Here is a 12,128-nt window from a genome sequence, read left to right on the forward strand (position 1 = left end):
TTTTTTTATTTTCTGAGGAAAAGTTCAGATGTTAAGATAGAGGCAGATTTTATTCTAGCATTTGTAATCTATAAAATTTGTTCAATTTAATAGCGACGCTGTTTCTGGCGTGTCGACAACATTGGATTACCGAACCTCATATTGATAATAAAATATTCTGATGACAATGTTTATAGGTGATATTATTTTTTCTGTTTCCTTTTGAAAGATTTGTGAAAAAGAAAATTCCTGAGTGGGGCGTTTATTGTTAATAAATGAACGATGACATCAGTATTTTTTGGTAAAAATGTTACTTATCAGCTGACATATTCTGACATATTTGCGATAGAGTATCAGCCATTTATCAGCTTAGTTTTTAAAAGAATCCTATATATATGTTTGTATTTATATGTTGCCATTGTGTGTTTGTTTTCTCTTGTTACACTTTTTTCTTGATTTCTGTTTTTCTTTACATAATAGAATTAATACAACAATGTAAATGGAAGAAGCAGCAAATATATACAGCTGCAGATGCATCCAAAAGCAGACTTTCCGTCTAATCATATGAGCCAACATAAATCACCACCTTCACTCTCCCACACACACACAAACGCAGACACACAACCCAGATCTGTCACTTAACCATGCTGCCATTTGTTTCCTCCTGCAGGATTTCTGACTTTGACCTCTGCTCTCCTTTCTCCAGGGTGTGTGTTGGTCCTGATGGTGGTGGGCGATGGGCTGTGGGAGGGGCTTCGTCAGATAAGGATGGCATTAGGTAAGGCCATTAACGTCCTGTGGATTATTGTAATCCAGCCTCTCTATCACTGCTGGCTTAGCTGCTCAGTCTGCAGTTGGTCTCGTCTGGTTTGGAGCAGGTTGGAAGATGGCTCTCAACGTGCTGCGTTTCCTGCTGGTTCTGCTTCTTCTGGGAGCTAACGGTACAATTTCAGTCTTTACGTTCTGATTCTAAATCTGCTGTTAGGTTTAGAACCCACATTATGTGTTTGTAGATATTTTGCAAGCTTGGATTTAGTGAAAATTATGTCAAATTGGACAATGTGTTGGAGAACGCCTCTAATCTCAAATGTCAGACTAGTTTCTCTCAGTAACATCCATGTTTTTCTTGGTGGCATTTGTGTTTTATTCTGTATGTCTATGTTGTGTTTATTTACCTTTTCTTAATGTGGTTAAACGGACAGATTGATGCACAGATTTTATTTCCTAACAGTCTTTTTTTTCCCTCCTCTGTGCTTCGTTGGCTTTCTTTCTCTCCATCTGGGTGGACAGTCCTCATCAGCATTCATGCTCAAGAGGTACGAAGAAACCTCAGCAAAAAAAGCAACACAAAATGATAGAGAAGGTTTAACTCTCAGGATTAGAAAATCTGAAGAATTTGCACAAATTTAATCTTTTGGGGTCAGCCACAATGGAGATATTTTGTCTTGGAGTTTTGCAGCGTCTCTCCAAATGACATTGGTCAATGACAAATTATGTTCATTTAGTGAAAAAACACCAGAAATCAGCTGTCATGAGATGTCTGAACTTTCAGTTTCTTTTCTGCATCTTTGCCTTTGCAGTCATACATGAAAATATTCTTTTTAAGTATTTTATTTTTTTTGCACTAGAGCTATATTTTAAGATGAATGGTGTTCATGTTTGTGGTATTTCTGATGATGCTACCATTCTGGATTGAATGTACTAACGTTGTTTGTGCATGTTTTTATGAGGTTGGTGTGTCTGAAGCGTGGACCAGCAGGTCTTGCAAATGTGACTGCGAAGGGGAATCTCCAACAGAGTTTTCTGCCATCGGGTCTGGCTCTTCTATGGTGCAAGGAGTGGATTGCATGCCAGGTAAGAAACACCTCAAACACAGTGGTCTCTTCAATCTCAAACAGAAATTTTGATCATTAATAATCCATTTTTGGCTTCTCAAAGTGTAAGAAATAACAATTCACTTTCTAAATAGTATGTGGTCACACTTAATTAATCCCATAATGAGACTGATGTTGAACAAACTAATTTAGGGACTTTTGTTGATTATGTTATCAAATTGCACCAATCAACTAAACTTAAAGAGAGAGTGGACAAGGACAAATGAAAATGATGCATGTTGGCCTGTTTCAAAAATTGATATAGAAAACAGTATGTCTCCAACTGATGATTTTTTTTTTTTTATTGTTAGCGGAGAAATCCAAAGAAAGTCAAAGTGGAATCATATGACAATGCAAATCTTCACAATTAAGAATCTGAAATGGCCAATTCTTTGGCTTTTTCCCTAGAAAAATGATTTAAACTAATATTTAATCTTCAAAATATTTGATTGTTTAACTCCCATTGATTGACACAAATCATTTAAGCCCTACAATGCAGTCGGATGGAGCATTTGAATGTGTGTGCATTTGTGTGTGTTCTGGGAGTCTCTATATGTACATACTCATGCCTGAGTGTATTACACTCCAGATTTGACGCCACAGGGAGACCATGCTCCACTGGACATCATCAGAGAAGGTGATGCAGATGGAGCCATGGGTAGAAACAGAGAGGACCTCCATTAAGGCTGTGCAATCCTGTTCATTTACTGTCTTACCTGCCTATTTTCTTCATGCAAGTTCAAAAATCCTCAGAAGATACAGTTTCCCAAAGTCAACATTGGTCCATTCTTGACCTTGGAAACAACGATCAATAAGCCCACCACATTTTTGTTTAGATCTCCTGCAAAGAAACACACCAACCAAAGGGTCTGATGGCAGCCTCACTGCATCTCAGATCTTCAGCTCAGATCTTGCGTCAAACTTGAAGCTAATAGGACAGAAGTGACTCCGTTTGGTCCAATCGAGCCTCAAATCACATGGCAACCGGTGACGGACGGGAGAGAGAAGTTCTGCAGATAATCATTATCTCCGAACATGATGCAGAGATTACGGGGCTCGTAATAGACCGAGCCGATCGCACAATCACAGAAACCAGTAATTACCCCCACATGAACCCGCTGATGATAAATGATGAGCGAGAAGGACTTTCCTCTGCCCTGCTTCAGAGTTCCCATCGCCTCAGTTCACTGTGTCTCACCTCCTGGTTTGTGCTTTTAATTCAGCCATCTGAATGTGTTTCGTTTTTGTCAGGAAATACATTAGGGAAGACTACATAGCATCCGTATTGCTGTTATGTAAACACTTATCTCCTGACTCACACAGAAGCTTCTGCCGTAAGCGTTGTAATACTGGGATTAGACAGGATGCGACCCTGTGCCAGATAAGCTTAAGCCAGTAGTAAACAAAAGCACAGCAGGCTACTCCAGTTTCTCTTCCATATGTCCACAACTGATGTTCTTCTCGCTCATATACGGCCTCGTCTCTCATTCATGTATTTATAGGACATGTTTACCAAGTCACCAGAGGAGCTGTTCTCATTTGTTTTTAATGGAAGTGAATAAAAACATGAGAGCAACACGGAGCTAAAGCTGTGGAGAGGAGAACACGGCCATCTGTCCGCCTGCCGCCCTAATGGACATCACTGATCTCTCACTGTGGAGAATTAAACTGCAGGCTTTTAGGATGGGATATGGGTCACACTGGGACTGCTAACGGCAGGGGCCTCGGGAGCGGGAGGGTGTGAGGACGGGAGTCAGCAGGGGTGAGGCGAGAGACGAAAAGGATAGAGGGATGGAGAGTTAAGAATCCAGAGAGGCTTAGCGATGATCATTTGACGCTCGCATTTCAGTGGTTTGCTGCTCGGCCGTGTTTGCGTCTGTCAGGGTGACCTTAAAATCTCTGGAGGTTTAGAAGCGGAAAACGGTAATATTAGCGGAAGCAGAGATTTAAATTTAGACCTCTCCTTTTACTCTGGCTCTGATCCCCTTGCAGAGTGTCTATACCACAAGCCTCTTGGCTTTGAGGCCGGATCTGTGAATCCAGACCAGATCACCTGCTCCAACCAGGACCAGTACACCGGCTGGTTCGCCTCGTGGGTCCCCAGCAAGGCCCGGCTCAACAGCCAGGGCTTTGGGTAGGTCCACGCCAACAAATAGTCAACATAAAGTGACTTTTTTCCACACGATGTGAAAAGATTTACATAAAAATGATGTATTTTGAATCTCTAATAGTGAATTCTGAGGTTAATAAGGCCTATTTGTTTTCATTTTAGCTCCCAAAATGCTGGCTTTTCCACACATCGTTAACTGTTCTGTCTCAGAGAAAAACCCTTTTCTGAATTCCTACCATCTGTCAGAAACAGTATAAGAGTGATGATTATTTATGGTGCATGTGGTAAGGTTGACACATCAATATGCTCCTGTTTAAAACATTAAATTATGAATAAGACAAACTGCAGACACTGGAGAGCTGCCCAGGACTGAACATTACGGAGGATTTTCTTCATTAGTGTTTTATAAAAACACTAAAGCGTTGGTCTGGGAATTTAACCATTGTTCTTTATATTGTTTTCTGTAAGTATTAAAAGAGTAAATAGTCCATTTCAGCTTCTGTCTTTAAGGTAATACTCCAATTTAGTATAAAGGGATGGATGGATGGATGGATGGATGGATGGATGGATGGATGGAAGGAATTTTTTGGGAAAAATATTGCTTCAGCGTCATTACAGAGACTTTATTGGCACAAATCAGGACTTTTTTTTTTTAAACAACAGAGTTTCTACATCTCCCAACAAATAAAGCAAAGGCATAAATAGACTATTTTCTGATGGCTGAATTCCACTTCGCTCCACACTGTTGTAACCCACTGTTGCCCCTCATTATAATGGAGCCAATGTTTCCTGCTATACCGGGTGTAAAAGTCTGCTGTAAAAGAAGCCTACAAGACTAAGTTTCATGTTTCTATCAAATGTTTCTGTTCCTCTTTCAGCTGCGCCTGGCTGTCTAAGTTCCAGGACAACACTCAGTGGCTGCAGATCGACCTGATGGAGGTGATGGTGGTGTCGGGGATTCTCACTCAGGGCCGCTGTGACGCCGACGAGTGGCTCACCAAGTACAGCGTTCAGTACCGCTCTGATGAAAAACTCAACTGGATCTATTACAAGGACCAGACTGGAAACAACAGGGTCGGTTGAGACGACATCTCACGCACCACAAGTCTCATTTTTTACTTAATTGGCAACACGTGTTTCAGGTCTGCTTTAAAAGCTTTATTTTATGACTTTTTTTGAGCAGATCTGGACTGAATACATAAAGCCCATATTTTACTTAAACCCACCTGTAACTAGATACAACCATCTACTTTTTTCTTCTTTTCTTCTCCTTTTTATTGAGTGATGTGAAGATAATTGCAAAGAGAAAGCTCAAGATTCAAGAGTTTGTCACTTGCTCATACAGTATGTGCAGTGAAATGCAAAGTGACTGTTCATTAATGCCTCAGTTTATCATTTAAACATTACAACTTACAGATCACACAGTGTCTACAAAAAGGCAGAAAATATTTAGTCACAGGTATCTAGAACTGAATGATCTAGTATTTTGCTTTATGATGAAAACGACAAAAGTCAGAAAAAAAGACAAAAAGCAACAAAAACAAGACAAAATATTGCAGAAATGAGACACAAAATGAGAAAAGTGAGAAGCAAAATGACAACAAATGAGACAAACGACACAAAACAAAACAAAAAGAGCCAAAAATGACAAATAATATCCGAAAACAAGACGAATGACAGAAATGAGACAAAAAAATGACCAAAAAAGAAACAAAACAACAAAAAATAGACAAACCACACAAATGAGACAAAAGAAACACAAAATGACAAAAAAGCAAAGCACAAAATGACAAGCGAGGGAAACATAAAATGACAAAAATGAGAAACAAAACAACAAAAATATGAGACAAACAACAAAAGTCAGACAAAAAAGACAAAAAACAACAAAAACAAGACAAAATATTACAAAAATGAGACGCACAATGACAAAAGAACATTAAGCAATCTGGTATTTTATGTTATGATCAAAACAGCTTATGCATAACTTTACACATTTACAATCTGCAGTTAATGTCTTCTCTGTAATTTTTACTAAGTCGTCTTGCAGACCGGATCGGACCCTCTGGAGTGCCGGTTTTGGCCCGCGGACCACATGTTTGACATGCCTGTCTTAAACTACTGTGTACCCTTGTTCTGCTGTTCTTATGCAATAACAAAAGAAAGTTGTGAAAAATGAAAATATCGGAAAAGCAATCAGATCTATAATGTAAATATGATATGCTTTGGAATTGTAGTAACTTGCTTTTTCATTTTATCAATTTAAATACTGATTGGCCTCGCAGTGACACCCAAACTGATGTTTTGTACGTTTCACTGAATAATTAGTTATTTTCATCAGTTGGAGTGATAATAGCAGCTTTAATATTTAAGCAGCACGTCCTGAGTGCTCATATCTGTGTCGACTCCCTGACTTTGCCTTTCTGTCTTTCCTCAGGTGTTTTACGGCAACTCCGACCGCTCTTCGTCCGTACAGAACCTCCTGCGGCCGCCCATCGTTGCGCGCTACATCCGCATCCTCCCTCTGGGCTGGCACACACGCATCGCTCTGCGCATGGAGCTGCTGCTCTGCATGAAGAAATGCGCTTGATTCTTTCCTCCCATCATCCCTGAGGCCTTGCCCTCCCAAAAAACTACGACTAGAACCTACAGTGAAAGCCTCGTCCTGACAGTGTGTGGTATGTGAGTATAAATCCACAGATTTGGCCTCCTGAAACTGCTGAGTTGACCCTAAAATATTCAACATGAAACCTTTTTTAAAACACAAACAAAACGGTTAGAACAGACTTACACGTTTGCATTAGAATAGGTTTGTTTGATATGTACAGTGAGCTTTCATTCGCTCCACTCTGTATTGTCTGTGCTAAACCAGTCTCACACTGGGGGCTTTAATTCGGTGAGTTCTCAATAGAATGCTCCATTTGAAATGAAATGGCATAAATTCAAAGCAATAATTAGGCACGGAGAGGGAGAGCAGCGTTGCTATGGGGGTTGGATCTGCAGGTCTGAGGCGAGCTCTTCCAAAACATTTGTGTTTCTCTCTGTGATGGATCCATAAAATCACGTCTTCTTCTTCTGATATTTAAATGTAACGGGGAATTTACACTTCTTAGTAAGTTTCTTCCCCTTATTTACCTTTTAAAGTATAAGTCTGGTGATATTTTACATGTTTAATACTGCCAAGAAAAGACGAAATCCAGCAATAAATTCATCCTCATAATGCGTATTGTTAGTGTGTCCAAAGTCTGATAGAGTTCTGTGCTTCGTTTTACTCTTTTTATTTGTCCAAAAACACATCGGTGAGACATAGTGTTGCTCTGGTTTCCAGGGGCACTGTAGTTTGTTCCGAAACAGTAGTAAAATACGCAATTCTGCTGTAAATTCTCAAAGTTTCAGTGTGTAGAAAACATGTATTAATCCGCAGCTGAAAATAGTCCCTTACAGTAACTGTGCACAGCTGTAATATAAATTAATTTGTTACTCCTTATTTAAAAAAATAATAATGCTAGACTTTCTTTAAAAATGTCTGATCTCACTTTGTTTTTTTTCAACGCTTTTTTAAAAAGTGCTGTATTAAGATTGAGCAGATTCAGTGATATTCAGATGTTGTTTGGTATTGTGGTTAATTCCTGATTTTTAAAATGTATTTCTTGCTGTAACATTTCAAATCATTTTCCCATGGTGCTTTGGGAACACATCGCAGAGCTCTACTCACTCTAGAGATGTGTTCTTTATTGTATCTTTAAACCACTTCCTTGATTAAACAAATGTGTCGCGTCTGTTTTCATTCTGTGCCACAAAACAAACACGGGAGTCCTTCAAAAATGTACAGTTGGCATTTATTATGAGACCCTATCATTTTTAAAGTAGAACGGTCAGTATAGATACACTCTATTATTTCTATTTACACCCTGTCAGAAGTGGGAAAACAGCTTAATGAAAAAAAAAAGAAACAATGTTTTAGGAAACACATTCATATTCGTGAACAAAAAAAGGTCTTCTTCTCGTCTCGGTTCTGGGTGACTTGCTGGGGGGGTTGAAGCCTCCGTTTTCCGTCTGAGATGTTGAGCTAATGTAAGGCTTCGGGTCACTGGCAAGGCAAGCATCACTCTATCCCATTAACGATACAAACATCAGCAGTCAGGTACAATCAGTCAGTTTTCTATAATACACAACATGGGGCGGCTTTACCAGTTGCGGGTCACAAATTGAAAATAAAAACTATATTGCAATGACTTGTTGATACTATATGTGGACACTTGTCCCACTTTTAACACAGTCTCCTGCTGGAAATCCTTTCCTGTGCTATATTTGGCTCCAATTTAACCGGTCGCTGATTTGACTCGTACAATCTGCATCACTCAGAGTTTCCAAATGTTATTGCTCTCAATCAGCCATGTAATCAATTAGTTCTGTTTTTTTCTTCCTTTGTTTAAATCCTTTCCACAGAAATGGAAAAACACAAAACTCCCCAAACCAAATTCTTCTTTTCCTCTACAGATGTTTGACTTTTTCTCCTTTGTTCCCTCTTCCTGTGATGGAAAAGCGTTTCTTTAATTTTTTTTGCTTTATGCTTTTAAACCACAAAGGAGAAAAGAATGAAGGATAAAGGTGATGTTGGAAGAAGAACTACGCTGTATACTTTGTCTAGGCCACAAATAGTGTTTTGTTCTACACAATTCAGTTGTTTTTTTTTAAATCATCCACAGGTCAGAAGACAACAAGTAAATGCTTTTATGAACAATCAAGTAAAATCATCCCTGATCATGGCTGTTGATGCTAAAAAGAATGCAAATAGGAAAATTAAATTCAGATTTACAAAAGGCATTTACAAAAACTCGGATGACACAAGCTTTTAAAATGCACACAGGAAATGTAAACACACATATCATAGGATAAGTCTGGTGTTATTTCATGTAATTCATATTGTCAGTGAAGTCTGATGAAAAGCCCAAAACCAACAAATGGCAGAATGTAACTAAGTACATTTACTCAACTACTGTACATACAATTTTAAGATAACTGCACTGTGTGTGTGTGAGTGTGTCCATGTATGTTGCTTTATACATTTTTTTTAGGTGTGACTCCTTAAAAAAGCAGTTTGGGGCACGTTGTCACAGCTTAGATGCCCATCTATTCCATTAAACATCTCAGATTGTTTTATTTAAATACCACTTTGAGGACCAGATATAACCCAGAATTAAATAAATTAGAGAAAATCCCACAAACAGAAACACATTTTTACAGCTGAACTTGGTTTCCCCTTATTTTCTATACCATTAATGATTTTCTGACACCTTAAATTTATGATTGAAAATATATTTGGCCTTGTGACGCTTTGGAGGGAACTAGCTCCACCTCGATCAGCTGCAACAATGAAATGCAACACACACATCATCGCATCCGAACTACCAAATGTTTGATACTTCAAGTACAATTAACTAATGATATTTGTGTTTATCTGTTTTATGCGAGTTGGATTTTGATTGTGGGACTTTTGCATGAAGTGGAGTATTGCCAGGTTGTTGTGTTTGTTTGCTTGAGTGCTTCCTACACAATCAAGACTACTGGCCCCTAGTGAAGACGTAAATTCAAAAAAATTGGCCACAACACTGATATTAAATCTAAATAATTCCCTAAACTGCCATAAAATGAACTTATCGATGTTTATTATGGACAAGAATTGAGTTCTATCCAGGTTTTCCCTTCACGGACGATATTTTAGGATTACTGACAATTAAAAAATAACTAAAATAACCAGACTTATCCTTTAAGATCTTAAAGGTTGTAGGTGAGGTATGCCTTTTTGCAGAGCGCTCTCCTGCGATCTCAAAACACCTAAAATGTTCTGTCTCGTGTTAGTTCCACCTCAGTTTAAGACACTGACATCTCACCAGGGTTACATGGTGACGAGGGCAAACATGCCCGGTACTTGCTGTTAAGGCTGTAGACAAAACCAACATGGCAGCATGGAGCTGGAAAGCTGTTGTCACTGATAAAAGACACTGAAAATGGGGCTTATTTTTTTAAAAGGTGACACCAGCAGTGGGACATAAAGTGAGCTGACAATTACTGCATGTGAAGCACAGAGCCTAACAGTCTCACTCTGGCTGTTCTGCTACCAAAACCCTGATGACAAATAGCCCAACTTGTCACAAAACTTCAAAACTGATGTCATGAGGATAGTGATCAGATTCGTACTAGATGCAACGTCAGAGATTTTTCATGTATTCATCAGTACATTGTTGTTGTTTTTTTACATTTTAATGAAACAAACTGAAAAAGGGGTAAAAATAACATGAAATAACGTGAAAATCTGTTAATAACATATCAAATTGAACCAAAAAGGACATTCACCATTATTAAATATTCCATGTGACATATTGTATTATCAACACATAAATATCTATGCATTTCTTTGTGTCGAAACTAAAGCTCTTGCAATTACACATTTAATTCTATATTACCTTATAATATTCCCATATAGCCTACATACTGTGTCATTTATAGCTTATATCCTTGAATTTAAAACAAATAAATATTTAATAAATAATGTTGATAGAAATCTTCTTTTTTTCTTTTTGTTCTTATCAAATATCAGAGCTTGAAAAACATTTGAGTTTATTGGCCACCGGTGTGCCAGCGGCCGTCTGATGTGTTGCAGTAGCTTCCTGTGAGCAGAAGATGGCAGCAAAGAGGCCACACAGGCAGTGTCTCCTTGACAGGAAAGATCAGCTTATTCTGATGTAACCTTGTGAGCAGAGAGAGAGAATAACGCACAACTGATTCAGTACTGGCATCCCTAGAGGGAGTGGGCCCCTTTGCTTCTCTAAGCGACACTGTTACTGGTGTTTTGGCCTGTTAACGTCTAGCAGGTTTCAGAGACATGAGCATCAACAGATGACTGTGTTTCTGAATGAGGACTTGATCCAGTGAAAGAGGCTCTTGTGTAAACTTATACTACAGTAACATGATGTCCGTCTGTCGGAGGTGGTGTGGTTTGGTTTTACAGAGCAGTCTCCTTCAGGTCGTTGAGGTTTGGCATCCTGGTGCGGGAGGCTCGGGTAAAAGTTGGTCCGTTCTGACCCGGTTTGATGCCCAGCTGTTCGGCGGTGAACTGGGCGCCCTCTGCCCGCTGTAAAGCAGAGACGTGCCAGCTGGACTCGATCTGTCCGGGTAATGGGTAGCTGGGTTTACGGCTCTTGGCCTGGGTGGAGCTGCTCACCCCGGAGTGCCCCCTGCTGTCAGCGTGGCCTCGACCCTCGGGGTAGCCGGCTTTGGAGGAGGGCTGAGGAGGGTTGGGTAGAGGTTGTTGGAAGCGCAGGTCGGGAGGAGGAGGAGGAGGAGGAGGAGGCTGTCCTTGATTTGAAGATGAAGGGGAGAGGTGAAGGAGCCTACGGAGCGACTTGAGTGGTTGACTCTGGTAGGCGAGAGGGAGACACAGTTGATTAACGATCTTATAAATCACTATCTGTGAAAACATTAATTCGACTTCCTATTCATGACATGAATCCTAAAGTACAGAGACAAATAAGGTACCCATACCGCTTAGAAGTTTTCTTCTTTTACACCTTTAAACATTGAGTCATGGCTAGTTTAATCTTCCTTTTTTTGACATGAATGTACCTATAAAGACTTTTACATGTAAAAGTGAAAGCTGGTTTCAACAAAGTAATATCCATCCATTATCTCTACAGCACCCAAGCCTCAAAGAGCGAAGATGGGGGACACCCTGGACAGGTCGCCAGTCTATCGCAGGGCTACATATATAGACAAACAATCACACTCACGGACAATTTAAGGTTACGAATTAACTTCAGCATGTTGTTGTAAAACACCCACGCATGCACAGGGAGAACATACAAATTCCATGCAGAAAGATGCCGGGACGACCGGGACGCGAACCAGGACTCTTCCAGCTGCAAGGCGAAAGTGCTGACCACCAAGCTACTATGCAGCCCCCGAAGTAATATCAAATAACTTAAAAATATAAAATAAATGGTTGCAAAAGTATTCAAACCCTTTGAAGTGACTCACCAAATTCAACACAGATGCAGCCAATTGGTGCAAGATGTCACAGAATCAGTGAAATGGAAATCATCTGTGTGAATGTGTTTCAAGTGATTGTATCATAAAGACACATGTATCTGAAGGGTCCAGTCATCGGT

The 12,128-nt window shown here is 39.6% G+C and overlaps 2 protein-coding genes across 2 annotated transcripts in view; one reads left to right on the top strand and one right to left on the bottom strand.

Moving 5' to 3' along the window:
* The first annotated feature begins 750 nt into the window (after window positions 1-750).
* rs1a (retinoschisin 1a) lies at window positions 751-7,728 on the top strand. Its single transcript, XM_022200009.2, has 6 exons — window positions 751-920; window positions 1,270-1,295; window positions 1,710-1,833; window positions 3,846-3,987; window positions 4,842-5,037; window positions 6,398-7,728. The coding sequence occupies exons 1-6, from the start codon at window positions 866-868 to the stop codon at window positions 6,548-6,550; spliced, it is 696 nt and encodes a 231-aa protein (XP_022055701.1). The 5' UTR covers window positions 751-865; the 3' UTR covers window positions 6,551-7,728.
* A 49-nt stretch (window positions 7,729-7,777) lies between these two features.
* The window catches only part of cdkl5 (cyclin-dependent kinase-like 5), a 65,225-nt gene continuing 60,874 nt past the window's right edge, over window positions 7,778-12,128 (bottom strand). The window contains exon 22 of the mRNA XM_051941405.1: window positions 7,778-11,380. Coding sequence (XP_051797365.1) covers window positions 10,967-11,380 — 414 coding nt within the window. The 3' untranslated portion in view covers window positions 7,778-10,966. The remainder of the gene's footprint in view (window positions 11,381-12,128) is intronic.

The sequence above is a fragment of the Acanthochromis polyacanthus genome, chromosome 2, assembly GCF_021347895.1.
Source record: "Acanthochromis polyacanthus isolate Apoly-LR-REF ecotype Palm Island chromosome 2, KAUST_Apoly_ChrSc, whole genome shotgun sequence".
In the NCBI taxonomy this organism is placed as follows: domain Eukaryota; kingdom Metazoa; phylum Chordata; class Actinopteri; family Pomacentridae; genus Acanthochromis; species Acanthochromis polyacanthus.

Bases quoted from the DNA above. Each gene is read 5' to 3' on its own strand.
- rs1a (XM_022200009.2), top strand. From the start codon at position 866: ATGGCTCTCAACGTGCTGCGTTTCCTGCTGGTTCTGCTTCTTCTGGGA. The intron at 1,834-3,845 runs GTAAGAAACACC...ATCCCCTTGCAG, and splicing joins AGGAGTGGATTGCATGCCAG to AGTGTCTATACCACAAGCCT. The intron at 5,038-6,397 runs GTCGGTTGAGAC...GTCTTTCCTCAG, and splicing joins ACCAGACTGGAAACAACAGG to GTGTTTTACGGCAACTCCGA.